This window comes from Amphiprion ocellaris, chromosome 4 (genome assembly GCF_022539595.1).
Source record: "Amphiprion ocellaris isolate individual 3 ecotype Okinawa chromosome 4, ASM2253959v1, whole genome shotgun sequence".
Taxonomy (NCBI): Eukaryota; Metazoa; Chordata; class Actinopteri; family Pomacentridae; genus Amphiprion; species Amphiprion ocellaris.
This window is the reverse complement of record NC_072769.1, coordinates 10,052,271-10,079,890: the sequence shown is the minus strand read 5'-3', so window position 1 is coordinate 10,079,890 and position 27,620 is coordinate 10,052,271. Positions and strand designations below refer to the sequence as shown.

Sequence of the window (27,620 nt, the reverse complement as noted above, 5' to 3'; positions counted from 1 at the left end):
GAATATATTAAAGATTTAAAAATTATATTGAAGAGGTAAATTCTTCAATTTAATTAAATATTTCTTTGAGCTACACTTACTTATATACTAGTATTTTTTATTGTACAGACCCGCAAAAAAGTCAAATTTGCGAAAATATCTTAATAGAATTTGGGAATGTTCACAAGTTACTGTACTCAAGGTTTTGCATTTAATTAAATGGTAGTCATTTATTCTTGTCATCTGCCATTAATATTAATGATGGTACAGACATGCACAAAAGTCAAATTTGCAATACACCTAAGTAATGTATTCCTTTAATCTATACCTTTGTGGAAGTTTATGTTATTTTTTAAAGCATAAATGTAGTATTTTTATGCTTCAGTGCTTTTGTAGTCTAATTTGGTCTGGTTTATGTTGTTCTACTGTCACTTTTAATCATTTTAATCTTTATCTTATCTTTTGTTTTGCTTTATTACTGACTTGTCTGTCACTTTTTCCTCCTCTTTCTTCTTCTTTTACTGATTATTTTTTGTCATTGTCTTCAGTTACTTTAACTATAGAGCATTTTGGTTTGGTTATATAAAAACAAGGAAAATGCTCAAATGTGCAAATTATATGAATAGTATATGTACAGAAATACAAGAAAAGCACTCAGAGAGCGTAGTACAAGGCTGCTCAGTAGTTGTATGATTTCTGATGGATAAGTCCTGACAAGTCCGCAACCCAGTCAGCTGGATTTGTAGTAGGATCGCAATCATGTAATCGTCAGCAGGCAATTGACATATTGTTCACTTGCCATAGCTACAGTGACGCCATGCCACTATCTTGCAGTGATACAGAAATCTTTAACAAATCTGTGAATCCAGACTATAAGTCGCATCACTGCCAAAATCTAATGAGGTGGTCCTTGTGTCATTTCTGACTTTCCCTGACAATTCCATCCAAATCTGTTAGCCTATTTTTGAGTAATGTTGCACACAGATAAACAGACAAACAAACGTACACCGATCATCACATAGCTGCACCATGTTCCTTGGCGGAGTAATGAAAAAGACGTGCCAAACAGAGCATAGTGGTGGAAATCAAATAAAACACGTCAATTCAATTCAATAACAACTCAATGTGGAACACTATGGATACAGGTTATATCCAGGGGAAACAGTTTAATCAATGACATATTTTTGTGTATTTATGAAAATAACATCCGATTACAAAGACGGTTTTGCCGGTCTGACAAACGTCGTGCTTTTATTTTTAAAGCTCCTCCCAGATCTCCTTCCGCGTTGAGCGCCGTCAGCTTGACCCTGCAGCCTGAAAGGCGAGGACAACCCAGAACCGAGCTCATTCCTGCTCCCACAGTCAATGCCGGAGAGAGTGTCCGCTGGTTCCGATGAAACAAGTTGGCTTTAACTCGGGCTGCTTTTCCTAACTCGGTCCGATCGTCCCGTCACATGCGTTGACACGACTCCGACAAAACGCAACATCCCGTCGGGCGGCGGACGGATCGTTTCGGCTGCTTTGACACATTGTGAGCACAGAGAAGAGGACTCGGAGAGGAGGGGAAGATGTTGCTGAAGGAGTACAGGATATGCATGCCCCTCACAGTGGAGGAGGTAAGTTTTTCTACCCACTGCTACTCTTCCTTTGTCTCGTTTTTCTTTTCTTTTTCAAACCAGCACTACTCGGCTCCAGCGCTGTTTCACACGACCTTGGTAGCTGTAACGCTGCTGGGCTTCTTGCTGCTCCAGACATGTGGCAGGAGGTCACACTAAGTGTGAGAAATGCATTCAGCTCAACTTTGAGGACTAATCCACTCTTCCATGTGTCTTCTTTATCAAACCTGAGTGAACAATGCAAGCTTTTGGATTGCAGGCTTGCAAAAGGGGGGAAAAGAGACCAATAATCCTTGTTTGTCAAAGATAGAAACACACAAACCAAACAGCATGATTTGCACTGAGCACATGAGTACCCTGCATCAAATATGTCATAGAAATCTGACCATCCTTCAGAAACACACTCCTCCTCACTCACATGCACATACAAGCAATAACCTGCAAATTGCATTACATTCATGTCATCTGCCCTGTTCGCTGCACATGATGAGCCTGACACAATGCAGAGCCGGGGTCTCCACACTTCACACCGTGTCAAGGTAGTGATTGCACTTGTGCCGCACTTATTGATATTAATAAAGAATAGCCCATTGTCTGTTTAGTCTCACGACACGGTCTAAAATTAGAAACAGGGATGATTATTTCTCTCCTGTTCTGGCATGCACACAACAGCAGAGTTTTCAATTATCACCCTCGTCATTGTTTTCTTATCCATCTCTTTCGTTGTCAGTTGTGTCACGGTCGACGGCTGGTAGTCAGGTGGAATAATGGTCATGCTGCAGTGCAATATCTCCACTGACATCTTGTCAGTTCAGATCTTGAGATGAAATCCCCAGATGAGACAAAACATTGTAAAGCTTAACCATGCCAAAATAATCAGGGCACTTTTTAATCTATATATTTATAGTTAAGCTTCAGATCTTCCACTCTGAACTCTTGAACTCACATTTCCTCTCTTTCTCACTCTGGCTCTTAAAGTGGAGTGATTGGTTTCTCCACCTGCATGCCTAACCTACAGATGACTGCACCAATTTTTATCCCTATTTTCTTTTTTCATGGCATATGAGGGTTTAAAGAAATCTCTGACTAGAGGGAGAATAGAGATTCTCACTGAAGTGGAATGAAGTGCATCCCCACTTGTACCCTGCTATGATTAGATGGCTTTACATTTATCCGGAAAGTGTTGCCCACAATAATATATTTTTTCTCCCATGGTCACCACTAATCTCTCGGTACTATATTGTCTGAAAACACAAACACTGAATAAGGCGTAACAGCGCTGACTCATCTTAGAAAGCTGCAGTCGAAAGGGAAACGTCATCCTACAGTACAAGCATGCTATGGGAGCAATGTGTTCCTGCATATGTTGTTGAATACCTTCGCAGTGCGTGTGTGCGTGTGACATTGCATGTGTGTGTACATGGGTGCGTTTGCATTCATACACGCTTTTTCCGTTCAGTAAACCGGCCTTAGCCTTTTCTATACATATATTTCAAGCCTGGGGGAGTAGCAGCGAGAGCTTTCTTGTCACGTCTGTTGAACTTGTGAACAGATGGTTGTTATGAGAAGCAACAACAGTGTAATTAAAGGCTCAGTCTGTGATCCAATTCCAACAAAAAGGCTATCTTGCTGTAAACATTTAAAACACAGCTTTGGATACCACTTTAATTCCAAAATGGGCAAGTCTGTCAATACGCAGTGCTACACTCAACAGCAATTATTGCTCACTTGTTGTTTTTATACTCTTCTTGCACAGCCAGACCTATCTCCACAGTGGTGTAGAATGATCTAGTTTGCACCTCATTGCAAAGCCTGGGATGCAGTGATGATGCCACCTGCAAAATAGAGACAGGAGAATGCATTCACTGTCATCAAATAGGCTGATTCACCAAAAGAACCAAGCAGGCCCAAACCTGTAGCAAAACTCAACATTTTCAGCATGTAGGTTGCTAGTTTGGAGGTTGTTGTTTTTGTTTTAAAATGTACATATTACCAACAGAAGGTACCAATGTCCAGTCTCACTTGAACTTGTTTTATGGCACTTATCCATGTTCTGTTCTGCTGACTCGATCATTGCTTGTTGTGTCTATGTATCTCCTCTCAGATGTACGTTGCTTTGGATTAAAGTGCCTGCTAAATGAAATTGTAGATTAATGGAAGAAGAGGGGAAACTTGCGTGAAATGTGTGGCGGAAAAGTCAGACTTATGCCATAAGTATACATCTGGTGAGTCAGACTATCCTTATACTTCAACTAAAGGCTCGCTTACATTAGCGAAGTTTGGACATTGGTTTGAATAGCCCAATTGAACAATCATTTTTAAGTCCGTCTCCTCAGTTGTACTTACATTGCAAGAAAAAACGTTATCGACCAGATCAACTTCTTTGTCTGTAAATGCTGGAGAACTAATTTGTACACAGTTTGTCGCAGGTCAGTTCCACGTCACTGACTGCTGGAGATACAGCTTCAAACATGTCTTTATCCACTGTGGTGCTCCTAGATGAAGCAGCTCTTTGGAGATGCAAAGGTTGTCAAGAAAAAAATGAACAGTTGGGCTGTGTCAGTGCTGCATCTGTGCTGTCGCTGCACGCGTTTGAATAAAACTGGCGGTTGCCTTTTTAACTTAGCTGACAGGTTTTCAGATTATATGACAACTGTTTTTCTGGCATTGTTGAATTCTTCAGTTTGAGGACACCAACCGACAAGGGTTAGCGAGCTGCTGTGGCAACTACATGAGCTGCTTCTGAGCTAACAGATCGGCTATATCAGTAGCTTTACTTTCTGCTCTTTCTGCTGATGTTTGCTTTTGTAGTGTCTTCAGACTTTAGAATCTTTCATCATTACAACAGATTCTTGGCAAATTCCTTGCAAACACACTTTGCTTTGACTTATGTGAACAAGTATTTATTTTCCCAGCGTGTCTGACGTTTTTGGCACTACCTTGCTATTTTCTACCCCTTTCTGTCTCTCCCTTTACTTCCACCGTGTTTAATCAACTGAGGTAAATGCATTTTATTTTTTGAAATTAATCCAGGCCGCTTGAAAATGACACAAAAGAAAAAAAAAGGTTAACAAACAAAAAGGGCGGTAGGGTAAACTTGGCCCAAGGACCGGAGTTTGTCCATGCCTGCATTTAGTCTTGTGTTATCAGCACTGCTGTTGTAACTTCCTGACACTACAAGCTGCTACAGAGAAAAACACTTCCCTTACAATGCAAGCTAAACTTAACTGTGAAATACACGTGCACGCTTACGATTAACTGGGAAACCATTTCAAGGTCTCAGATGTACTTCGCTTTGGATGAAAGCATCTGCTAAATGAAACTGGAGAATTGTAACTGCTGTAAGTCTTTGTTTATCAGCTGCTGCAGATATTTCACTGGTATTTGTTGAGGTGTAACACCACGATGGATGTTCATATGGACACTTATTATAATGCTAATTTGGATACTTAGAGATACAATCTGACTCAAAGTATACATTGTGTATACATAAACTGTGTGCACCAGATCACTGAAGCTTTTACATTCTCCTCAGAATGTAACATTTAAAGAGAAGATGAAACCATTAGTCCTACATATTTCAGTAAAGAGAAGAGAAAGAGGTCATCCATTACTGCTTTGATAGGCCTGCACTTTGCCATTTCTTTTTTTTTCTCTTTTTGCAAAGATAAGGTCCTGTTTGGATGAATCCCAGGAAGCCAAGCTTCATTGTTTGTTAAAAGTCCCGAAAGAAAGCTCCTTAATGGTGCGGAGGAAACAAAGAAGAGGCTGCGGTTTGTTCCATTTCTTCTTATCATGGCTGCGCACATTGAGTCGAATGTCATCTCTCCTCTCCTGAAAGTTCAGTAAAAGTTTCCTGCCAGTGCAAAGAGAGAGGAAGGACGGACTGACGGAATGAAAGGAGGAAGGGTAGCGTGGACAGATGGTGCATAAGGACAAGCTGCTTGGTGCTGGCTGCAGAGGGGTTGAGGGGGAAAGAAATGGGGAAAAGGATGGCAGAGAGGACAGAAAGAGATGAGGGAGGAGTGGCGGCAGTTATGTGGAAGGTTCTGGGAGATTTTTTTACTCTTTGAAAATCCCCAGGGTCAAACACTAATACAGTGTGTGTACGCACTTAGATTGGAGTCATAGGGACATGCAAGGTCACGTCTCTCTGTGTATTGTCTCTGGGAAGAGATTACTGTCTGCTACTTGGCTGTGTTGCGTCATCACAGCTCTACTACTGCAGATGTTGGACCGGCTACCCATGCTGTGTTTATACAAGTTTAACTAACACTGGAGAAAGCATTTAGCAATACCAGAGCATATGAGCTGTTCTACGAGCCTCAATTCTACGTCTTTTTAATCATCTTTTGGCTATTTGGGTGTGTACCTGATGTGTTTCCACTACCTTTTATCCTCCGTAGTCCTTTTTCTTCATTCTGTATACAGGCTTTCAACAAAGACAAACAAACAATGACTTTCCTCTTTAGCTGTACCTAAAGAAAAAAATAATGTGCAGCAGTCTCTTTATAGTAAAGGAAAAGTTTAACATTTTACTTTGCCTACCATAAAAACTAGTAAAAAAATTCTGTAAAAATTTGTCAGCCTTATATGTAAAAAATGATGAAGTACTGTGATGTGAAATAATAGCATATATTTCTAAAATAATAACATTTTAAGCTGGTTAAAATACAGGACAGCTGTCTAATTTTATGGTCACATACTGTAAAAGAACGAACTACTGTTTGTAAAAAAAAAAAAAAAAAAAAAAAAAGATTTTTGATGTGGCCATTATTCACAGTTTTTGCTTTTTTTAGTAGTCAACATTTTTATTATTTTTTTGTGATTGTTCTGATTATTAGTTGTAAAACAAGAAGAATCTGTAAAATTATATAGCATTTTTTAAAAATAGCTACAGACATCTGGAAATGAGTGCTATTTTTTTTATTACTGGTTTTAGTACAGTAAAAATTAGCGTAATTTTAAGGGTAAATGGAGTTGCCATTTGTCAAAATACAGATTTTTGATGTGGCCCCCAGTTTTGACTGGATTTTTAGAGATTAAGATGTAAATTAGTACTTTTTTCTGTGGTTTTAATAGTAATTATCTATAATAATGAAAAAAAGCAGGGAAAACATGTAAAATAGCTAAATTCTTCAAAGAAGTTAATTTTTCACAGTATACCAGGACGATTACCACAGAAGCAAAAGCATAAAAACAACAAATTCTGGTTCTACATGGGTTTATTGTCAGCTGGAGTCTTGTTATCTTAAGAGTGCCACGTAGGCAGCACAGGAAGTCACTGCTCTCAGCCAAGAAATAATCCTCGATACTACCAGGCTAGCAGGTTCCCCCTGTTTTGTGTCTTTATGTAATCTAAGCTAACTGGCTGCTGCTTCTTATCCAGCCCTTGACCAGAAAGTGAGTTGGTGTTTTCCCAAGATGGTAATCTAATAATTTAAATTAAATTCAAGACTTACTTTTAAATAATTAGAAAAAGAAATAAATAAAAGAATAAATGAATGTGGTCTTGGTGATTTGGAGAAGTAGTTATATATCTTCCAGGTCTGCATAACTTTTGGAATTGAAATTCAAAAGTTCTCCATTATAGTAAAAGCTTAAAAGCCTTATTGTGGAGTTCACTCTCCTCAGGTAAGATTTCCTCATATTAAGCTTTGTTTTCACTGTTTATTAGTTTGGGGCACGATGACTCTGTGTAACTCAAGTCTGGGACTCTGAAGGAGTTAAGTCCCAGCGTAGCTCCTGTGTTTGAGTATTGGTTTAAAGTTCCCTCTCAGAAGATTTAGATGTAACGCTAACCAGAACCGCTTAGCCAAGAAATAATCGTTTTCTCTTTCGAGTGCCTTGGGGATAACTCTGCTCTCTCCTCCTGTGAGCTCAGCCATTCATCAGCCACTGTGCCCATTTTTTTCCTGGGGAGGATGAAGAGGTGATGCATCACAGCAGACACAGATAGATGTGTTCCTCCTTCTGTTCTGTCTGTCCGTCCGTCGTTATGTCTTTCTCTGCTGCCCGAGCACTCACTTACCCCTCTCCTCACTCGTCTTTGTGTGATATGTACTCGTCAAATTTCGCGTGCAGAATGCTGACACTGATCGACCTTTTGTCCAACTCGAGTCGCCGAGTGCTTCCAGCAGCTTGCTCGCTTTCAGATCATAGCCGTAGTTTTCATTGCAACCACAATTTCAAACCCTAATAGCCTTATCTGCACGGTGAAAAGAGCACTGAAGACTTGCTCAGAATTGCGCTCTGCTTTACAAAAGCCTCAGTCCTTATCAGCAAAAAGAGTTTTTTACAAGAGGACAGGATGCATTCATGGTAAACAACACTGAAGCAGGTCTCCATTGCAAACCCTGTAGTGACTCAGAGCATAAGGACATTCAGAAAAAGGTAGTGAAAGAGACACCCATTCATAGCTGAATTAACTGAATACCTGTGTGTTTTGAGTCTATTTGCTGTAGTCAATACATGGTCGTACCCTTTGGCTGAGTGGCTGTTTGATGGGGTGTTAGCTCTGGCAATAACTGAAGGATTATGACACCATCTGATTGTGGAAGACTTTAATCTGCTCAGAGACTCGAGCCAATATAACATCCTTTCTGGGCTTTGGCTGCCATATGTACAAGAAACCTACAGGTGTCCCATTTTTGACACCACTTTTATTATTTGCAGACCATGCTGAGGCTGCAGAACAGTTGGCTCAACCCCATAACTAAAGATCACTCCTGTTGTGTAGTTTTGGAATGGATGGTAAAGGGGTAGGAAAACCGAATCACCTTAGAGATCCTGCAGTGACCTTTTAAAACTGAAAGTTGCTTGTTTAGCTCCTAGTGAAAGTTTGAGAAAATGGATGGGCTGGAAGGATGACTGTATAAATGGGATGTAGGGCTGGCTGCTTGAATGAATGGCTGGAAGGACACCTGGGTTGCTGGCTCACCCCCGGCATTTTTCCGAGCGGCATCTCAGTCTTGCCAGAATTCATTGAAGATGAGTATCATATAATGTAGCACACCACACTTGCCAAACCAACATACCGTACTATAGTGTCACTTGGGTTCACGCTACTCGGTGTAAGCTGCAGCACACCTGCTTCTGCGCAGCGGATATTGCTGCAATACAAAACAGGAAAACATTTTTCTAGAAGCAACTGACACACAATCAACATCTGATACTTGTAGTGGATCCACAAGGTGCTGTAATGGGATTAGAACTGCTGTGTCATCCTGTGCTTTCTCCCACGAGGGATTATCCGCCAGAGGAGTACATATGAGTGTTTATTGTGTATAGACATTGTATTTGCCATTTCCTGCACTACTACCTTCCATAGCTTGAAGCATATTGAAATGAATTGGTAAAAATATTCACAGAAGACAATAGAAGTTACATAAGCGTTGGCAATTGTGTCCTCTGCTTCCCTTGTTATGCGTTTCATTCATGTTTGAGACAAAACATTTAAAAAAAAAAAAAAAAAACTAAACTTGGCAATTACTGGTTAAAACAACCTTTTAATACGTGTCCTTCAACTTGATTGTTTGCCATTGTTTAATCTCAGAGCGTATTTCTGTGACACCAGCAGGTAATTTTCATGTATCCTCAGGCTGCAGAGCTGAAAAGCAGCGAGAACAATGTGCTGTGAGCCAGCGAGGCTTATTTCCAGATTAATACATCTGTTTTTTAGGCAAGGTAATTAAAGAAGACAATGTTCTTGGAGGACCGGGTGTTCCTGCGTTCGGAATGGGTGATGTAATGAAATATATTATAAAGTTGTGTTACGTGAAGCATTATCGATTGCTGGAAGGGAAATTAGACGCCGTTCTTGTTCGCAGAGGGAGGTCAGGTGTCACGGTCAGTTAGGTGGAGATTTGCCAACACGGGGGCTTCACCCTTTGGATTTTTGGTTGACCTTCCCGCTCCCGGGACTTTATTCCACCATCTGTCTGCCGATACAACATCCCTATTGTTTTTCACAAGTACTGCTACTCATTCATTCAGAATAGTGTTTTCGCTCCCTCATCCAATACAAGGTTTCTTTAGGAAATAGGGCCTTTTAGATACTGCTTGTTTCTTTGGTCTCTTGGTAAGGTACAAGGCCTTTTTTGCCATCTGGTATACATGACAATGCTATGATTCAATCAACATCCCATTTACTGCCATTTACTCTTCTAGAGGAAACCATCATGGGTTGTGATGAACCATTATCCTCAGATGAGGACTATTCTCATTTCCTAGATGGCTGTGTCTGTTTGTGCGTAGAGTGTACTTGTGTATGTGTATTGTGCTGGCGAAGGGCTGTTTCATAACAAACGAGCTACATGAAATCGTCACGGCTTGCTGGCAGTCGCACTCTGGAGAGAGGCTGTTTCACTTACCTGTGGAACCCATTCCCCCCCTCTCTTGTGCACCCACACTTTGAGTTGAAATGTGTGTTTCTATTGATTAATGGAAACACACTTACGTGCATCACGGGGGCACATCGTCATAAGCTGTTCAGTGACCTGACCAATAGGAATGCACAGGTCACTGGGACATGTAGGTAGGGGCAAGGACATGTCCTTAGCAATATTTTGGAAGGACAGAGTGGACTGGTTTACATGAAGGAATTCAGAGGGATAATTCTGAGGTGACCTCCTAAAGGTCTCCAAGACAGTCAATTTAGGCATGCTAGCATTTGATTCGCTGAACAAGAGGGGGGCTATGTAAGGCTGACATCTTATGCAAATATCACACTTGGAGGAGGCCAAATGAGTGTACTGACAACAGCAAGTCATCCGGGCCGTCAGTCCATACCTCAAGCATGGGTGAAAATATAGTCTTTCAGATGGCTGACTCCCTGTCCTTTATTACCTGCATCGCACAGCACAGATGATGTCATTTTCTCCATGCCACCATGTTTTATAGGCACATCTGGAACTTTTTTCCAACACCCAGAGTGTAATCAGAGGTAGTGAACTAACTAGCCAGTAATCATCTTGATAGAAAATAGAAGAAATGCCAGCTACGTGCTGTAACTCTCTTTTCTGCTGTGAAAAATAAAGCCAATCTTATGGTTAACTAGCAAGCTAACTGTGGTGTCTGTCATTTACAGACTTGCTGTGAGGTTGCTGCATCGAACAAAGTACAAGTTTAATTTCAGTTTAGAAATCCCAAGCAAATGTTGCCAATAATGAATTATTGTCTATGCAACAGACACGGCAGCAGGCTATAGAATTAGAAAAGCCTGGTGGTGGAAACATAACCGATGCCTCTGACCACCATCTAGTGCTTCATTCCTGAAATACTCCACCTTGGCTGATGAGGAGCTCACTGTTTAGTTCATGGAGATTTTTAATTTGGAACATTTTAAATGATACAGAAAACCCGATGATGACTTTTTTGGGAATGACTTGAAATGAATTGCAGTCAGCTTTCATTTGCGAGTGTTGCCTGATCCTCCTATTATGCTCTGTTCTGTGTCTTTTTCTATAAATTCTTGATTAAAAATGAGTTCCAGAAGAATTTTAATTGAATGTGCCGCTGCCTCTTTTTGTTCTCTTTGCTGTGAAACAGGCTTGTGTCGCCATGGAGAAACAGAGGATTTCTTCCACCGTCTCTCTGCTGCACTGAGAAATCACAGGAGGGATCAGAGACGTTTTCTTTTTCTGGCAGTCACCGTCTGAAGGCAGCTGCTAAATTTGTAAAGTGTGGCCGAAATTAGAGACAAAGCAGCTGATTCTTTTAGACCAACTTTGCTGTGTGCTGTATGGACATTTTCACTGAAGAAGGCCCTGCTGTGGGTTCACATGCTAACGCTGCATCTCAGAGATGGTTGAAAGAGCATGCAGAGATTAGTAATAAAGGTCTACTTTTCATTTACTCTTTGCTTTACATGCTGACCCAGGAATTTGAGGGGGTTGTCCTTGTATTTAATTTTCAACCCCTCTATAAAGTCACCCGTATGTACAAATATGGTAAAGAGCTGAGAGGCTGGATGGAAGATGAGGATGAGTAAATGGAATTATGAGAGATGAAACTTCACAGCCTCTTTACAGTACTTCACATTACAGACATTCATTTGCTGCACTCAGCCAAGCACCTACAAGTGGATTTCCGCACACGTTTTTGTTTTTTATCAGAAGAGATTTCACAGGCTGCGGTTGAGCAGCTCTCACAGGGAAGATGACAGGAATTACATCCAACAGTTTAGTCTTTGCCTGGAATTGTGTTGTATTGTTTTTCCTAAGCAGTGATGTGTGGAATGATTAGTCAGTGCCAGTGGCGACAAACAAGTAATACATCGCGTTAAAGATGATAGGCGAGTTGATGATGATATGATACGCATGCTTTGTGTTAATAGTACCATGTGGAGAGGCATGAGGGAAACGGATCCAGTCATGTGGCTCACACGCATTCATCATTATGAAGTTTTCCTCCTGGGGAGACTTGCTGCCTTCCCAGCTGTGTCTATAGTGACAGTATAGATTCACACAGAGGAACTGATCTTCGTGAACATGGTATCTTTGTTCCTTTTGACCAGTATTGTCTCCAGTGCAGCAGAGTAATCTGTTGAGCTTCCAGGATGTGGATAGTTCAAAAACTGCTCAAATCAATTTTGACAATGTCAGGCATGTTGGTCCCATTTTGTGGAGTGTTTGAGTAAGTTTTTAGTCTTGCTTTAAAGTTTATTTTGGTAGTAAGTGATCCCCATGACTTTTTGCTACCCCCAAGGCGATGTCTCATAACGTCTTCTTTTGCCTCACCATTATTACTCCGCCAAGGAACGGCGGAGTTATGTGACGATCGGCGTATGTTTGTCTGTGAATCTGTGAATCTGTCTGTGTGAAACATTATTCAAAAACGGAGCAACAGATTTGGATGAAATTTTCAGAAAGGGTCAGAAATGACACAAGGACCAACTGATCAGATTTTGGCAGCGATACGGCTTATAGTCTGGATCCACAGCTTTGTTAAGGATTTCCCATTGCTAGATATAGCCGCTAGCTCAGTGCCGCTGTAACCATGATGTGAACACTGTGTCAGTTACCTGCTGACGATCACATGATTGCGATCCTACTACAAACTGACCATGATTTATCAGTTGGAAATCATACAAGGAACAAATTATTAAACTGTGGGGTGTTTCTGAGTCCCATCAATTCCTGCCGCCTGCTACATATTTAGGTCACGCAATGTAGCAAACCTCAGCCAGACAAGTTAAGTCCAGCCGTCAGCCTTATTTTGAACACAAATTCACCTTCCTGTCCTTCACTCATTTCTTCACTGTAAGAGCTTGTCCCCACTAGGTGCTTTTAAGTTTAGACCACTATGGTTTAGACACATCCTTTGCTCGACAGCAACAGGGTGTAACCATTGTCTTTCATCTTTATTTGAATTTTCTGGCTTTTCGGCAGCGTCTTCGTCATGTCAAGAAACCGCTTCTTAGAGAATCACTTCCTGTGCTGCTGGAATGGTGACAAAATAAAAGCCTACAACATTAGAAATAAAAAAAAATAAAAGCATGGAGGAAACGGTTATTTTAACACAAGCAAAACAAAGCTTTGCCAAAAGTGAAGAACTGATCAACAGACTTTTATAAGAGTAATTTACACCCAATTCAGTATTCATACATAACATGCACATGCATAGCACATGCCTGTGCTCAGCGCAAGGTCATTTTTTATTAAAGATTTCATTCGTCGGAAATGATATGTCAACTGAACGGCCTTGGCGGAGTACTTGCTCTCTGAGTGCTTTTCTAGTTTAGTAAGTATCTTGCAGTATCCTCGTTCATTTAGAAGTGACTCATCATTGCTCAGTGTGAAATTAAGAGCAAAGTAAATGAGTCATTGAAGTAGTTTGATAGTAATACCACAACTGGAGTCGTATTTCCAACAAACTGACTTATTTCTGCTGTCACTGGACACTGTGCATTTCCCACAGATACCTTTAACTAGCCCATGCACAATCTATTATTTATTTCGTCACAACTAAATTTCCACAACCCCTTTTGTGTTTCATGAATTATTGAGCAGATTCCTGCCAAAAGCAGTGGGTGGGTTTAACATGAGTTAAGCAGCGTCACTTTGCTGTCAGAGTTAAGTGTTGGAGATTACAATACTACAAACAGAGCAGCAAATAAAAATGATTTCTGGCTGTGATGCAGAAAAAATGGTTTAGAGATGGTAGTTATTAGCACTATTATGATTTCAAAGCTGATTTTTCCCCCCTTCTAGGTAGTTCTTTAGTATATTTTTTTGCATATATATATATATATATATATATATATATATATATACATATACTTTTTTTGGTCTGTTTGCTTTAAGCTACGCACCGCTCTATTATCTGTGAATATCTGTGAATCAGGACTGTTGCCCCCTGCTTTTAATTTGTTCAAGGTCACCTGAATATAAAACACGTTGCTCCAGCTCAAATATAGACTTTGTATTTTTACTGTGACCTTATGAATAAAAAAGCCTAAATTTACACAGGACCACTAGCTGTAGTTAAGTCATGACACACACTGATGCTTGTCCACCGCAAGACCACCGTGCAGTGTATAAATTATCTGTTTCATCAAAGACTTCTCTGACCAAGCCCCACCGTGTGACCTTCTTTTGAAGAGGCTGAGGAGAAACATTATCACAACGTCCTCATAAACTCACTGTGGTGCTCAATGCATGATTTAAGCCCCGCAATGTCTCCATTACTCCAGCAATTGTCCCATTGATATTGCTATCTCTTGAGTGTGAAAATGGCTTTAAAGTGGCCTTGTGTTTATTTGTCTTCACTATCTGCGGCTGCCTATCTAGCGTGTAACGCGTGTTCTGCTCTGATAGGGCTTCAGTGTATTGTTAAATGTTTGCCTTTTATTTCTGACCAGCTTTTACCACTAGAGACTGTGTAGCGTGAGTGGTCATCTGATCTAATTTAATGTTCTGATGGTCCTTTCTGCCCCTGTGAAGTTTCACATAGTGCATGCGTATGTGCAGACGTGCACAAAGCTGATGTCCTTTTTTACAACCCGTACTTGTACAGTTGCTCCAAGTCCCTGCTTTAACTCCACAGAGAAACTCTGAGAGGTTACAAGTGCAGGACAAGAGGAGGCACAGCAGATAAATGAAAATAGAAAATGAGCAACTCTTTCTCCACTCTCTTTTTCCCCGATTAGTCTATAAAGGCAAAAGAAAAAAGGTTTACCAGAGATTTACCAAAACAGGATGGGGTTAGACTAATAGAGATGCAAAGTTGAAGTTCAGAAGACACTTTCAAGCTGCAAAGTGCTAATACCTATAAAGTAGTTTTCAAGTGGGTCATGTAGGGTTTAATGCAGATGGTGGTTTCTGAGCAGCTCTTTAACACTGTCAGCCTCACTACAGATACATTAATGCACTGTTACTGGTTGCCACTGTCATTATAGCAACTTTTAGAGATCTTATGAGCACAAATGTCTTAATTCGAAGCATTTCAGGCTTAAGTTCTTAGGTATGGAGTTATTTTCTTATCTTTGTTCAAGAGTGCAGTCAGCATTTTAAAATGAAGCCCTGCAAAATTTCTACCTAAAATGAAGAAATACTACTCTCAAACTAAAAGGCCGCGCTCTTTAATAAAGAAAAGGAAAATGACTCTATACTTTAGTGCATAAATGCTCCTGTTTGTGCCAAATGCATTTGTATTAAGATGGTTATGATTCGTGAGTGCCTCTGTTGTGAACTTGCTGTGAGAAAGTTTCGAAAGGTTTGCTTCCGCCATGTGTTACTGTGGATACTTTTACAGTCAGGAAGATAAGAATAAACTTGCACACACTGGCCATCATGCTGTTCTGCTATGCCTGCAGCCCACACACAGGTGTAGCGCATCTTTGGAAGAACTATAAGCACAGCCCACACATGCACACATACACACAAATTAGACAGGCTATAGATAGCTATATGCTGACATGGTTTATTATAGTCTCTTGTTTCTATGGTAACCAGTGCCATCCATCCCTACCATTACCCAAGTGGCAGAGTGGATTATAGTGATTATGGTATAAGACCATTGCTAGGATAATTGTCAAATAATGAAGCAGTTGATGGAGCCTTACTTTCCCTCAAGCCTGGGATTTAGCATCAGTCACTTCCTCGCAATATGTTTTATGTGTTTCAGCTTAGAGACATTTATTCAAGGGCAAACAGACTCTGCTCATATTTTACAGATCATTTGTTTACAGAGGCATGGTGTTAGGTGGGTGTGTATCAGCAAATTTGAATGATCTGTGCAGATGAAATGTCACTGAAGACCTTTCTTTTGTGACACCTGACAGTAGAGGATTATGGTGCCCCAGTGTGCCAAGAAATTAGTGTTCCTTATGTTTTTATAACCAATGCAAGGACCATGCTTTATGTAGTTTTAACCGGATTACCAGTCTGCAGTCAGGTTAGTGGTTCTTCTTGCTACATGCTAATATTAGCATTCTAGCACAATATCAATGCTAACATGCTGATGTTTAGCAGCGCTACTGTGTGCTGCAGTTTACTGTAGCGTGTTAGCATGCTAACTGTCATTGGTGGCACTAAAGGTGCAAAATTTGAACAGTTTTCCTTAATCGATACTTTGCAGCCTAATCAATCAATAATCAAAAATGCCATCAATTGAACTCACACATCAGTACATGTTCTGATGAATTTAATTGCAATATAGGCTACTTGTCTTTTCCATGGTTGCACTTGAATAACTTAACTCCCAAAATGTTATCGCCCCTGTTTGGGCTGCTAAATTATCATCCAGTAAGAGGCTCCACCTGGTGGTGCAACAAGGCACTACAGCTAATCTAAATTTAGTTACTGTTGCATTAAAGAAAATTTAAATATTTCCTTTTCCTTTTGCCTTCTACTATATGCAACTTCTTATATGCAGCGTGGTCTATTTATTTACTAAACCTGTGCATGTGTTTGTATAAACCAGCATCATGTTAATAGTTTTGGAACTACTTGCCATTACATTTGGGAAAATGTTCAACAATGTGCCCATTTCCCTTTTTTCCTGTACTTACAAAAATGTGTTATGTGAATGTACTGATGGGGTTGCTGCTTAATTTCATTTTACACTGTGCAATGACAATAAAGGAGCGCTGTTCTATTCTTATCTCCTCTACAGTACATTATCTGACATGTATGCCGTTTGCCTTCTTCTTATCAGTTAATATGTTTAATTAGTTATATTATAAACAGCAATTAATTGATTAACGATTAACTGTTAACGTCCCTTGTTGGCACTAAGCAGCTGAGCCTCATGGGAAATTATTACAGTTGGTTCGGAAAGGAACACAAATTTCACAGTGATCCAACCAATAATTGTTGTGACCAAACCGCTAAAGTCAACATCATGGTGCCACTGAGGGAAAAGGGATCACCGATGTCAGGCCATTCCTTGATGGGGAACTCTGAGTGTCTGTAGCATTTTTTGTGACAGTTCATCCTGTATATTATAATATTTCACAAGAAAAATTTAATCTTTTACCTGTTGGTGCTGCAGCAAAAGTCATCGCATCGCTAAAGTCAGTGTGATTAATGTTCCTTTTAAATGTCTGTACAAAGGTTCATGTTAATGCATTCAGTAAATATAGTTATGACCGAGTCATTTGACAGAACAGAATTTAAAATAATCATCTAATGCAAAACTGTAGTCACGTCTCACTATGTCCATCAGTGATCATGCACACTGCTGCTGTGTGTTTCCTTTAGTATCTACCATTAAGAATATTTTTTCTTCTTACATGGCCCTTCCCTCTGTGTAACAGTTAGCCTGCCAGCAGCAGCAAATGTTAAGTCAAGTCAGGGGAATACAGATATCGTACACATCTTTCGAGACGTTGGGACACGCTTACTTATTTCTGTTGACAGACCTCAGAATCTGACCTCAGAATCCCATGATGCATACACTAAATGTATTTGTTGCTCGATCAAACTGAAATCATAAAATGCCACAGCAGTAAAATAACGTTTTCAGTTACTGTTTTGCTGTTGTAACTCAGAGCTTTTGTGAAATAAAAGATTACATGACCTAAAAATGCAGATGGTGGAAAGTGTGATATTTAGTGTGATGTATCATCATCTGTGCATCCTGCATCTCCTGCAGTTTTTTTATTTTCCAGATACAACAATCTACCACACAAATACCAAATAATTCCCACGATGGCCATTCTGGGGCAGATTCAGAACTGTGCTCGTGTCATCTGGAAAATTAGCCAGTTTGTCTCAGTTCCCAGAAGGTTTTTGCAGGTACAGGGCTTTTCAAGGGACAGCCTGTGTGTTACAAACTTGGGAAGGATGTAGGGTCAATATTTCCTCTGTCACTTCCACATAAGGCAGTTCTGATGAAGGAACACCGAGATCATCAACTCACAGAATGAAGCTAATAAACTTCATGTCTTATCTTAATGGCTTCACAGTGAGGGTTGATGCTCAGTCAGTGTGTGTTGCTGGCAGGAGAGTGATAGGACGAGAGAGGCCGACTGTGTATGTGTGTGTGAGAGAAGACAGAATTATTGTCAGGACAGAATTACAGCTTCTCACATGATTGTAAAGTAAAGATAGGTCACGTTCTCAACCCCTTCCTTTGAAAAGTAAGCGTTAAGATTGATTTCCTTCCTCAGTGGTGCACGTATGTGTGTGTGTATGTGTATATTTTCCCCTATTTTAGTGTCCTCTTCAACTGTGTCAGCCCTGACCACGGCTGATTTGTGGTGTGATTTAGAGGATTAGGGAGGGAAAATGCCAGCTAAGATGTATTGACTGGAGAAAGTGTGTGTGTGTGTGAGTGTGGGGGCACATGGAGGCAACATGGCACATAGGGAAACAGAGGAGAAAAGACAAATAATGTCTGGAGGAGCAAGAAGAGAGAAGTGCTTATCTATTCATTTATAAAAGTTTTGATTGGTGAATCGACGGATGGCTTGAAGAAAATCTGTGTTTTTTTATTGGGCAGTATGCGCATTGCTTCTCTGTACAGTTTTATAAAACAAAGTGGATAAAAAACTGATACTCCAAGCCAAATTAAGTACTTTGAGGCGTGAATGCAGTCACCCATTTAAGTGCTATAAGAGCTTGCAAACTGGGAATAGCTATTTTCCTGTTTTTGTTATTCTGAATGCCTTTTCAACATTTCTTTTCTCACTTTGTATTTTCCTTTTAACGTTGGTGATGTTCTTAAAAATGTCTTTCCCCGCTTCAGTGAAATTGTCTGTCTGCCTGTGCGTGTCGGTGTCAGATCACAAGCAGGAAGCAGTTTTCCTTTGACAGAAGGGGCTGAAGATGTTATGGTAGCTTCAGGACAGACTTGTAATGTTTGCTAGTTGTAGAATCGTCTGACTCTGTTGGGTCACCACAGTCATTGACGAGGCTTAAACATGGAAGCTGAAGTCAACTGACCAAAGGGACCCCACTACACCCCTAGGATTTCAATTTAAAGACCCAATATAGTAGTCCTCTACCACGTTTTAGAAGGGATTCAGGTGGAAAGGTTACAAGATTTTTTGAGAAATGACAGTCATGTGTCTGTGAACAAGAGTGTCGTCTGGTTGTTCTTTTTAAAAGTAATACATTCATATATATATATATATATATATATATATATATATATATATATATATTTTTTTTTTTTTTTTTTTTTTTTTAAATTTATTATTTTTTTTGTTTAGGGCCTTGCCCTTTCAGTTTGGTTCATTTGAACACCCTTAGGTGCTTATTCTCACAAATCCTTTTTTTGTGTTTTGAGAATTTTAATAAACTATTGCCAGGGCCAGGCGATATAACCAAAGAATAAACATTAAATCTTTAAATTAAGTTTTTTTTTATTTCTTAAAGACAAAGAAACATCTGTGCAATGAAAACAAATCAGCAGCACTTCTTTTTTTTAAATAACATAAAGCCCCTCTTGTGGGCAACTACTGCAAAACATATTCATAATGATACTATTACAACAAAGGAACAGGTTCAATTTAGGTTTCAAGTTTCCAGGATGCTGTATTAAAATATCAAAGTACACAGTGCTTGTCAGACTTCACAGTTTATTTAATTTTTGGAAATTAGATTTGAAGATGGAGGTTGTCTTATATTTTCTGAACTAGACCATTGTGTGTTTACAACAATAGCCAATATTCTTGTTAAATACAGCATCAGTCAAACTATGTTCTTTTACAGACAGTGTTGCACTATGGGTAAATTGTAGGAGGCCGCAGAGCAGCACATTAACGGAGGAGCAGTTGCTCTGGTCGACTGTATGTGTCGACACAGAAAGTGTCAAAGCGCAGGACTGGCCGCTCAGCTGGGCTCAGAGGCGGAAACAAAACATTCATTTCAAGTGATGTGTTTTAAATTGTTGCCGTTCAATATGGAGGTCGTGACTGTGATGATGACAAGTCCAAGTATTAGAACTTATCAAGCAAAGGAGCTAATAAAATATTTAAGCCTTTGCTGTAATATGTGTTACGAGGCGACAAGCATTTAAATTGTCTCTACAAAGTGGAGTCAAGTGTTGATGACCGACTGCTGGCTATGGAAGGATTCTTGTGGTAGAGTCACTAGTTCCTATCCCTCATTTAAAAAAACAAAACAAAACAAAAAAAAACCTTGTAGCTCCCGGAGCAGAAAAAGGAAGTGTTTCACTTGTCAGAAGATAGAAGATATTCATAAGTTAATTTTAGCTTTGAATTATAATGATCAAGTGCAATACTATGCACTTATTCAAGTAAGATGCCAAGAATGGAAAACAGGATTTGATAAGAAGCAGACGTGATGCAGTAGATGCCAATACATGGCATAGATGTTTGTGGTTTCAGTTTATAGTGGAGACTGGCTTCATGGTGTAAATCTGGGTGTAGTGATGTGAGAAAATCCTCAAAGTCTTATGAGCTTATGCTGTGAGGAATCAAAAAAAGGCATTTTTGTTTAAGCAGCCTCAAAAAGATTTATGTGAGTGTGATTTAAGCTGTTCTAAAAATACACACTTTAATATTTTTTTGATTTTTTTCTTCAGTATAACATATCAAGTACTTTAGGTATCAAATCACATTTTTAACCGATGCTCTTTGGGACCACTGACATGAAAACTTGTATAACACAGCTTAACTGTGTGCACTTCAGTTTTATTTTGAGTTTTATACAGAGTTCTATAGAGTTTCCAAATCCAACATACCACGCATCTTAAGTGTACCAGCTAATGGAAAGAGAAAAACACCCTCGAGAAGGTTGATTTGTATGTCCAAGTCCCTTTCTGTTCATTTGATGCCACTGGTGCAAACAATCTAAGTGTGCTTCTCATAAAGACCCCTCTCTTCCATCACGGTTCACCTTCCTTTCACTTTCCAGGTTTTACAGCCCTGGAAAGGCAAACAGCGGGCAGATGTGCTGGCTCTTTAAATAGACCTAAAGAGGTCTTAACAAGCGGACTACTTAGCTCTGGTTCTGGTTAAAGTCATGTTGCCCCTCACAGCCCCTCTTAAATTCCAGAAATCCCATACAATTACAGTATTCTGTTCTCTGTTTATTTTATTTTCGCTTTTCTGTGAGGTTATTTATGGTACGCTTGTTATTCGTCAACTGTTGAACTGCTGCTTATCCTAAGGGACATTTAAAAAAAGGAGAAAAAAGGAGTGGTGCAGGATTTGGAATGCCCAAAACCATCATTTGATAATAACTTTTAACATTGATTGAACATAATGCGTGTTGCCAAGGAAGGGATGGGCAGCAGAACAACTGCGAGTAGAGTCGGCCTCACAGGTAAAGCGTTCATCTGGCATAAGCTATAACACCCATCTGTTTTTGGCCAGCTCCTGTTTGTGCTGATAGAAGTCTCTGTGATTTAAGTTTTCCAAAGATTCTGCAGGCTGCATTTAGTCACCGACTCCTGCGATGATGCATCACATATCGATCACCCTGTGCCAATTTTTTTTACTCTCTTGCTTGTTGCTTTTTGACTTAAAGTGTGTTTAGTTTTTTGTTTTTGTTTCAGCCCGGGGGTGCTAGTACACGGCTGATCACATCCTACATATTTCTTTTCTCAGTGTACATGCTTGTATTTGTGTGTATATGACTCACTGTCATCCCACATCTTTCTCTCCCGAGGATCACCCTTTTCAAATTCATGTGCCAAGATCCAAGAATTCACTGGTTGGAAAGTAGGAAGGGAGTGTTTTCTGGTGTGTATGTGGTGCCTTTTTTGAGCAGTATTGCGTAGGAAGCATAAAATACTGTATAGAGACCCAAACACTGTAATGTTCACATGCACAAATACTGGTACTGGAAATACTGGTAACAATGTTAGCATACAAACAACTTTTCTTCTCATCTTGACCTCTGAATTGCACACTCCTACCTCTGTATATGTTTTTTTTATGTAAGAAAGAAGGACTCCATCTGATAAAGTTACAGATGTGACAGAAGCAAACACCAGCATGGTTCAGTGATCATCACCAGCATCTGTTCCAGTGTTTTTTTCAGCTAGTGCCATAAAAAGAATAGCTAACGGTTTAGGCTGGTTAGATTTTTAAAATGTATTTTCTGCAGCGGGGTCACACTGAAGCCCTATTTGATATTCAGAAAGGCTCATTAACAAGCAAGAAACAGAAATCTTCATGTGGGATAACTGACAGAGAGGCAGCAGTAGTGGCTGAATGCTGTTAGAGAGAAAAACATAAACACTGTACGGCCTTCCCTGAGCGTTGTTTTTGTCATGTGGGCAGATAAATTGCTTTGCTTTCCTTGTAGAGGCTGAAGCTCCCTCAAAAAGCAGCAGTTCAAATCATCAATATATCATTTCAAATGAGCTGTAATTGATGTATCATATATTTCCTGCAATTCTGTTGCAATTCTGTTGCTTACTTATCTTTTATATACAGACTAATATGATAACAGTTCTGTAAATGAAGATGTAAATAGGAATTTGTTTCAGTGCCAGCCTTAAATGATTAGTTTTAAAGCACAAATGGATGGTAGGATTGCTCAATATTACTTTTACCTAAGTAAACAACCTCTATATTCCTTCCACAGCTGGTGAAATCTAGCTCATTAGTGTGTCCGGACCCTTGCTGATATGAAAGGGGATAAAAATACACACCCGAAGTCCAACTCCTTGTTCTCTGTGCTGTTTCTGCAGAAGATGAACAAACTGGAAGTAATATTTGCCAAGGATTTTCTTTGCTCTGGAACTTGTTCCAGCAGTGTTTATACTGGAAGAACAGCTGCCTTTTTCATTTCATTTTTTTTTCTTTTGGACATAAAGCAGTTTACTTTGTGATTTCCTGTTGAATCTGATGTCATAAACCTCCATTTAAAATGTAAAATATTGTACAATACAGCATAGGCCGTGTAGACCTCTTTTCTTTGGAAATACGTATGTTACTCTTGATGTTATACATGTGTAATAGTGCAAAGCTGACAGAGAAACGCAGAGAAAGAATGAGACGGTAGTAAAACTGAGCCAAGCCAGCATTTGTCCTTTCTCTGACACGGGAATGTTTTGCTGGGTAGTTAATGAGATATGTCTCTGCCTTCTCTCTAACTCCAAACATTTTCTCCTTCCAGTTTCCTTCCCCTCTGTACCCCCAGTGATGTCATTGCACACAGCGACACACATTCAGACCCACATGTCGCTGGCCAAGAATCAACAGTGGAGATATTTTGGAAAAAGCAGAGTGATTACTTGAAATAAAGGGGGAAGAGGAGCATTGCTGCTGGGCTGATTTGGCCTTATTAGGGCTTTGACGTCAGTGGGAGGTGAAACTGGACCGGGCTGCATATTTCTGAAAGCTGCACTCCAGAGGCCTTAACAGAGAACTCTTTGCATTCACTGATTTTGCAGTTACTGTGAAGTTGATCACACTTGTCTCTCCATCTGAGGCCCATGTGTTTGTACTGGACAAATATTGCCACCAGCACATTGTGCAGTGAGCCCAAAGTGTAAAAACATTAGGGAATTGAATGCTTTATGTTGCAACTATAAAGTTAATGATCTGAACTCATGATACACACATTCTAATGGTACAAACCTGCTTTCATGAAAGATTTTTTTACCGATTGAAAACATTCAGAAATGAGATGTCAGCTGATAATTACACTCCGATTCACTGATAAAAGCGTTACGGTGTTCAATATTCTTACATAATTATGAAATTGGTTTTCCTTTCAGTGCATGCTGTGCTCACTGAGATTTTTTCTGACCACTTTGCATGCCTACATAATACATAGTGACTTACATGGATTAATTTTAACCTTGTGGTTGTCATTAAATAGAAATGTACTATATCTGCTCCAGGGAATGACTCTAGTCGTAGGGCGTGTGTGAAAAGCAAATTTGCTGCGTGTTTGCAGATGGATGACGCAAGCAGCTGGTCAGGGAAGTGGGAACTGTTCCAGAGGGTTGAACCATGTGCTGAGGCTGAACGTCAAGCTCCCCTCTATTTGTTTTTTCACTGCATGGCTTCTCTGCTCAGTGTGAAGACATGTGGAGAAAGAACGAAGGAAGAGAGGACAAAAAGGGAATTCATGAGGAGACGAAAACATAAAAGGAGGACGAAAACAATTAGTTACAGCTGCTCTAATGAAGTTTGGATAGAATGAACACTGGAAGTGTATTAAACACTTCTTTTTGCAGGAACACTTAATAATTTCTGGTTAAATCCAGATACCTGATATGTCCTGCCACACTCTCCTGATATGTTTCATTTTTACACTTTCAAGCAAAACATTTACAGTGCAACTCCATGTACAGTTGTCTCCTGTTTGTGCATAGTAGTGAGTTTTTAATTCAATTTTCAATTCAATTTTATTTATATAGCGCCAATTACAGTCAAATTGTCTCGAGACGCTTTACAGAACCCATATGCCTGACCCCCAGAGCAAGCCAAAAGGCGATAGTGGCAAGGAAAACACCCTTTTAACAGGGAAAAAAACCTCGAGCAGAACCCAGCTCTAATGTGGGGGGACCCATCTGCCTGCTGGCCGGACGGGTTGAGAGGGACAGAAGAGGTAGAGAGGTGGAGGTAGAGGGGTAGAGATAGAGATAGAGGGGTAGAGATAGAGAGGTGGGGGGGTGGGACACAAGGACCATAAAACACAGCCACACATCTGAAGCATCCAGCATCCAGCTCTGGGACCAGGGACACTCGGAGAAAGGACACAGAAAGAAACAGAGTGAATGTAATGCAATAATGGTATATATAGTAAATACATAGGTAGTTAGAGAAGGGCTCAGTGCATCCAGAGAGGTTCCCCAGCAGTCTAGGCCTATAGCAGCATAACTAGGGGCAAACTAAAGGGACGTCAAGAGGGGAAGTCAGTTGTGCAAATGAAAACACCAGCTCACCCCGTCAGGGTCACCCAGTCAGCCCTAACTATAAGCTTTGTCGAAAAGGAAGGTTTTAAGCCTGGTCTTAAAAGTAGAGAGGGTGTCCGCCTCCCGAACCCAAACTGGGAGCTGGTTCCACAGGAGAGGTGCCTGATAACTGAAGGCTCTGCCTCCCATTCTACTTTTAGAGATTCTAGGAACAACAAGTAAGCCTGCAGTCTGAGAGCGAAGAGTTCTGCTAGGATAATATGGTACTATCAGGTCTTTAAGATATGATGGAGATTGGTTGTTAAGAGCTTTATATGTCAGAAGAAGGATTTTGAATTCTATTCTAGATTTAACAGGAAGCCAATGAAGAGAAACCAATATAGGAGAAATATGATCTCTCTTGCTAACTCCCGTCAGTACTCTGGCTGCAGCATTTTGGATCAGCTGTAGATGTTTCAGAGAGCTATTGGGACAACCTGATAATAAGGAATTACAGTAGTCAAGCCTAGAAGTAACAAATGCATGGACTAGTTTTTCTGCATCACTCTGAGACAGGATGTTCCTGATTTTCACAATTTTTAGAAAAGGAAAGTAAAACTGCAAAGTTTGGAACAATAGTGTTAAGTATCCATGATGGGGTTTGGCTTTAAGTCTGACTGAAGACTCAAAAGACGACATTCACTACATAAGCGGCTGGTGTCTATAACACAGGAAAAAAAAGGGCTGCAGAAATAAAATGCTTGCATTCTGCAATAAGTGTTTACGTGTAGCTTGTGGTTATCGGCCTGTGAGCGTTCAACTTAAAGCAAACAGTGGCTACTAAGTCTCAATGCTCTGTTTAAATTAATGATCACATTTATGAGGCCACAAACTGGCTCAGCATCATGGAAAAACATGAAACTGCCTTTAGGGGTCTAATGCCATTATGTGAGTGTGAGAGACTCAGCTTTGTTTTGTTATTCCCTTTCTTATTTTGACATTAGCAACTATTAATGTGACGAACGCAAATGACAGAGCCATGATTGTTAACTAGGAACATTTGAGTACTTGTTTGAACAACACAATGATTACTGCATGCAGCAGACTTATGTAGATGATTGGAGAAATTCTAGTAACATTGTTAATCTGTAGTATTTTCACAACTACTAATAAAGTTGACTGAGCTGTCAGACCGAACTGACTGTCTCTGATTGTAGAGTTCATGATGACATCAGTAAATGTTGTTGCATATTTACTCTTGAACCACCCTTGTTCCAAACTTCAAATAAACATCTTTCTTGCTTATCCTGCAGCAATTCTCGTGGTTTTAGTCAAACCACAAGAAATGTCTCTATCAGACGTGTACACTCTGGTGACTTGGTGTTTGTATGCCATGCATCATTCAGAAAAGTTGAGGGGAAATTAATTTGTTTGCAGTGAAAATTCTCTCCTTTTTTGTAAGTTGTTTTAGACCAAACAGCTACATTTTGCAGTGTTTTTTTCCCATATACAGTGATTTGTGTAGTGACATAGTATATACATTTGTTTTGAAACTGTGCGCTTGCTGAGTTGATCATCGTCAGGTATTTTTAAACTGTCAATCCTTTTGTGCCACAAAATTCACTAATTCAAGGTTTGTATGCCAGTGAGTGTCCATATTCAACCTGTTCAGTCTCCTTTTAATACTGCCTGACTGCATACCTGCCTGTGTTTTGTGCTCTGCTGTGTGTGTTTGACCTTGGATCGATGGCCCTTGTTAGCAACACTGTTATGGAAACACGGTTAGTTTTCCTTCAGCTACAAGAACACAGACAGCCAGCCGAGGGCAGTCAGACAGAAGCCTTTTAAGTCGGTCGGTATACTGCGCCAGCTCTTTTTAATTGACATTTTGGCTGCTGAAAAGTCAAAGTGAGTTGATGAGTCAACTTTTCTGCTTGTTGACCAAACACAGGACAGAAAAGGGAAAATCCCAGGATGACGAGAGATGCAGGTCCCAGATCTTTTTCTAGATCTGGAAATACTAGAAAGATCTCCATCATTGCACTTAGTTGTCTCTGCTTTTAAGGGGGGATAAAAACAATTTCTTCAACTAGGGATGCAAATTTTTAATAATTTCCTTAACCGATACATGACCATGTTAACAACTCATTCAAATGAGATAAATATAGTTGACTTTTTATTCTGTATGCTGATAAAACCACTTGTGATCACAGATACTTAATATTCACTACAAAATCCGATCAGCTAGATTTGAAATTTGAAGGACAAATAAAGTAAATGCCAGGTTACTTGAATTGCAAACCAAATGGCAAAAAATAATGACTTAAGTTTCTTATTCAACTTGAATCCAAAGTATTACATTTAGCAAATAAGCTGCATTCTTCCACAGTAAATAACTTGTAGTGTTAATATCTTCACAGTGGACTTGTCTTATAATAATTTTACATCAAAATAAATAGTACATGATCTACATGATAGACTGATTTGTTCATTGTTGTCAGTGTTAGTCCAGCTGCTGGAAACAGCTGCTTGGCTTGAACAGACGTCAACAAATACTGTTGCATCAACTTTTATCAGTCCAGGAAATCTGTCAGTATTTACTATCATCTCTATTGTGTATTTATACTCAGAGCAGAGCATTGCTAATTCTCATCACTTTATTTTTAATTTTTAAAGCCTATAATCAAAGTCCTCCTGAATGTTAGTGGTGGTAGCAGCCACAACTGCCCTCTACCGACAGACACTCAGCTCCTG

The 27,620-nt window shown here is 39.8% G+C and overlaps 1 protein-coding gene across 1 annotated transcript in view; it reads left to right on the top strand.

Annotated features, from left to right (window-relative positions):
• Positions 1–1,272: 1,272 nt before the first annotated feature.
• The window catches only part of LOC111568048 (phosphatidylinositol transfer protein cytoplasmic 1), an 81,602-nt gene continuing 55,254 nt past the window's right edge, over positions 1,273–27,620 (top strand). The window contains exon 1 of the mRNA XM_023269500.3: positions 1,273–1,595. Within this exon, the coding sequence (XP_023125268.1) occupies positions 1,548–1,595 (48 nt within the window). The 5' untranslated portion in view covers positions 1,273–1,547. The remainder of the gene's footprint in view (positions 1,596–27,620) is intronic.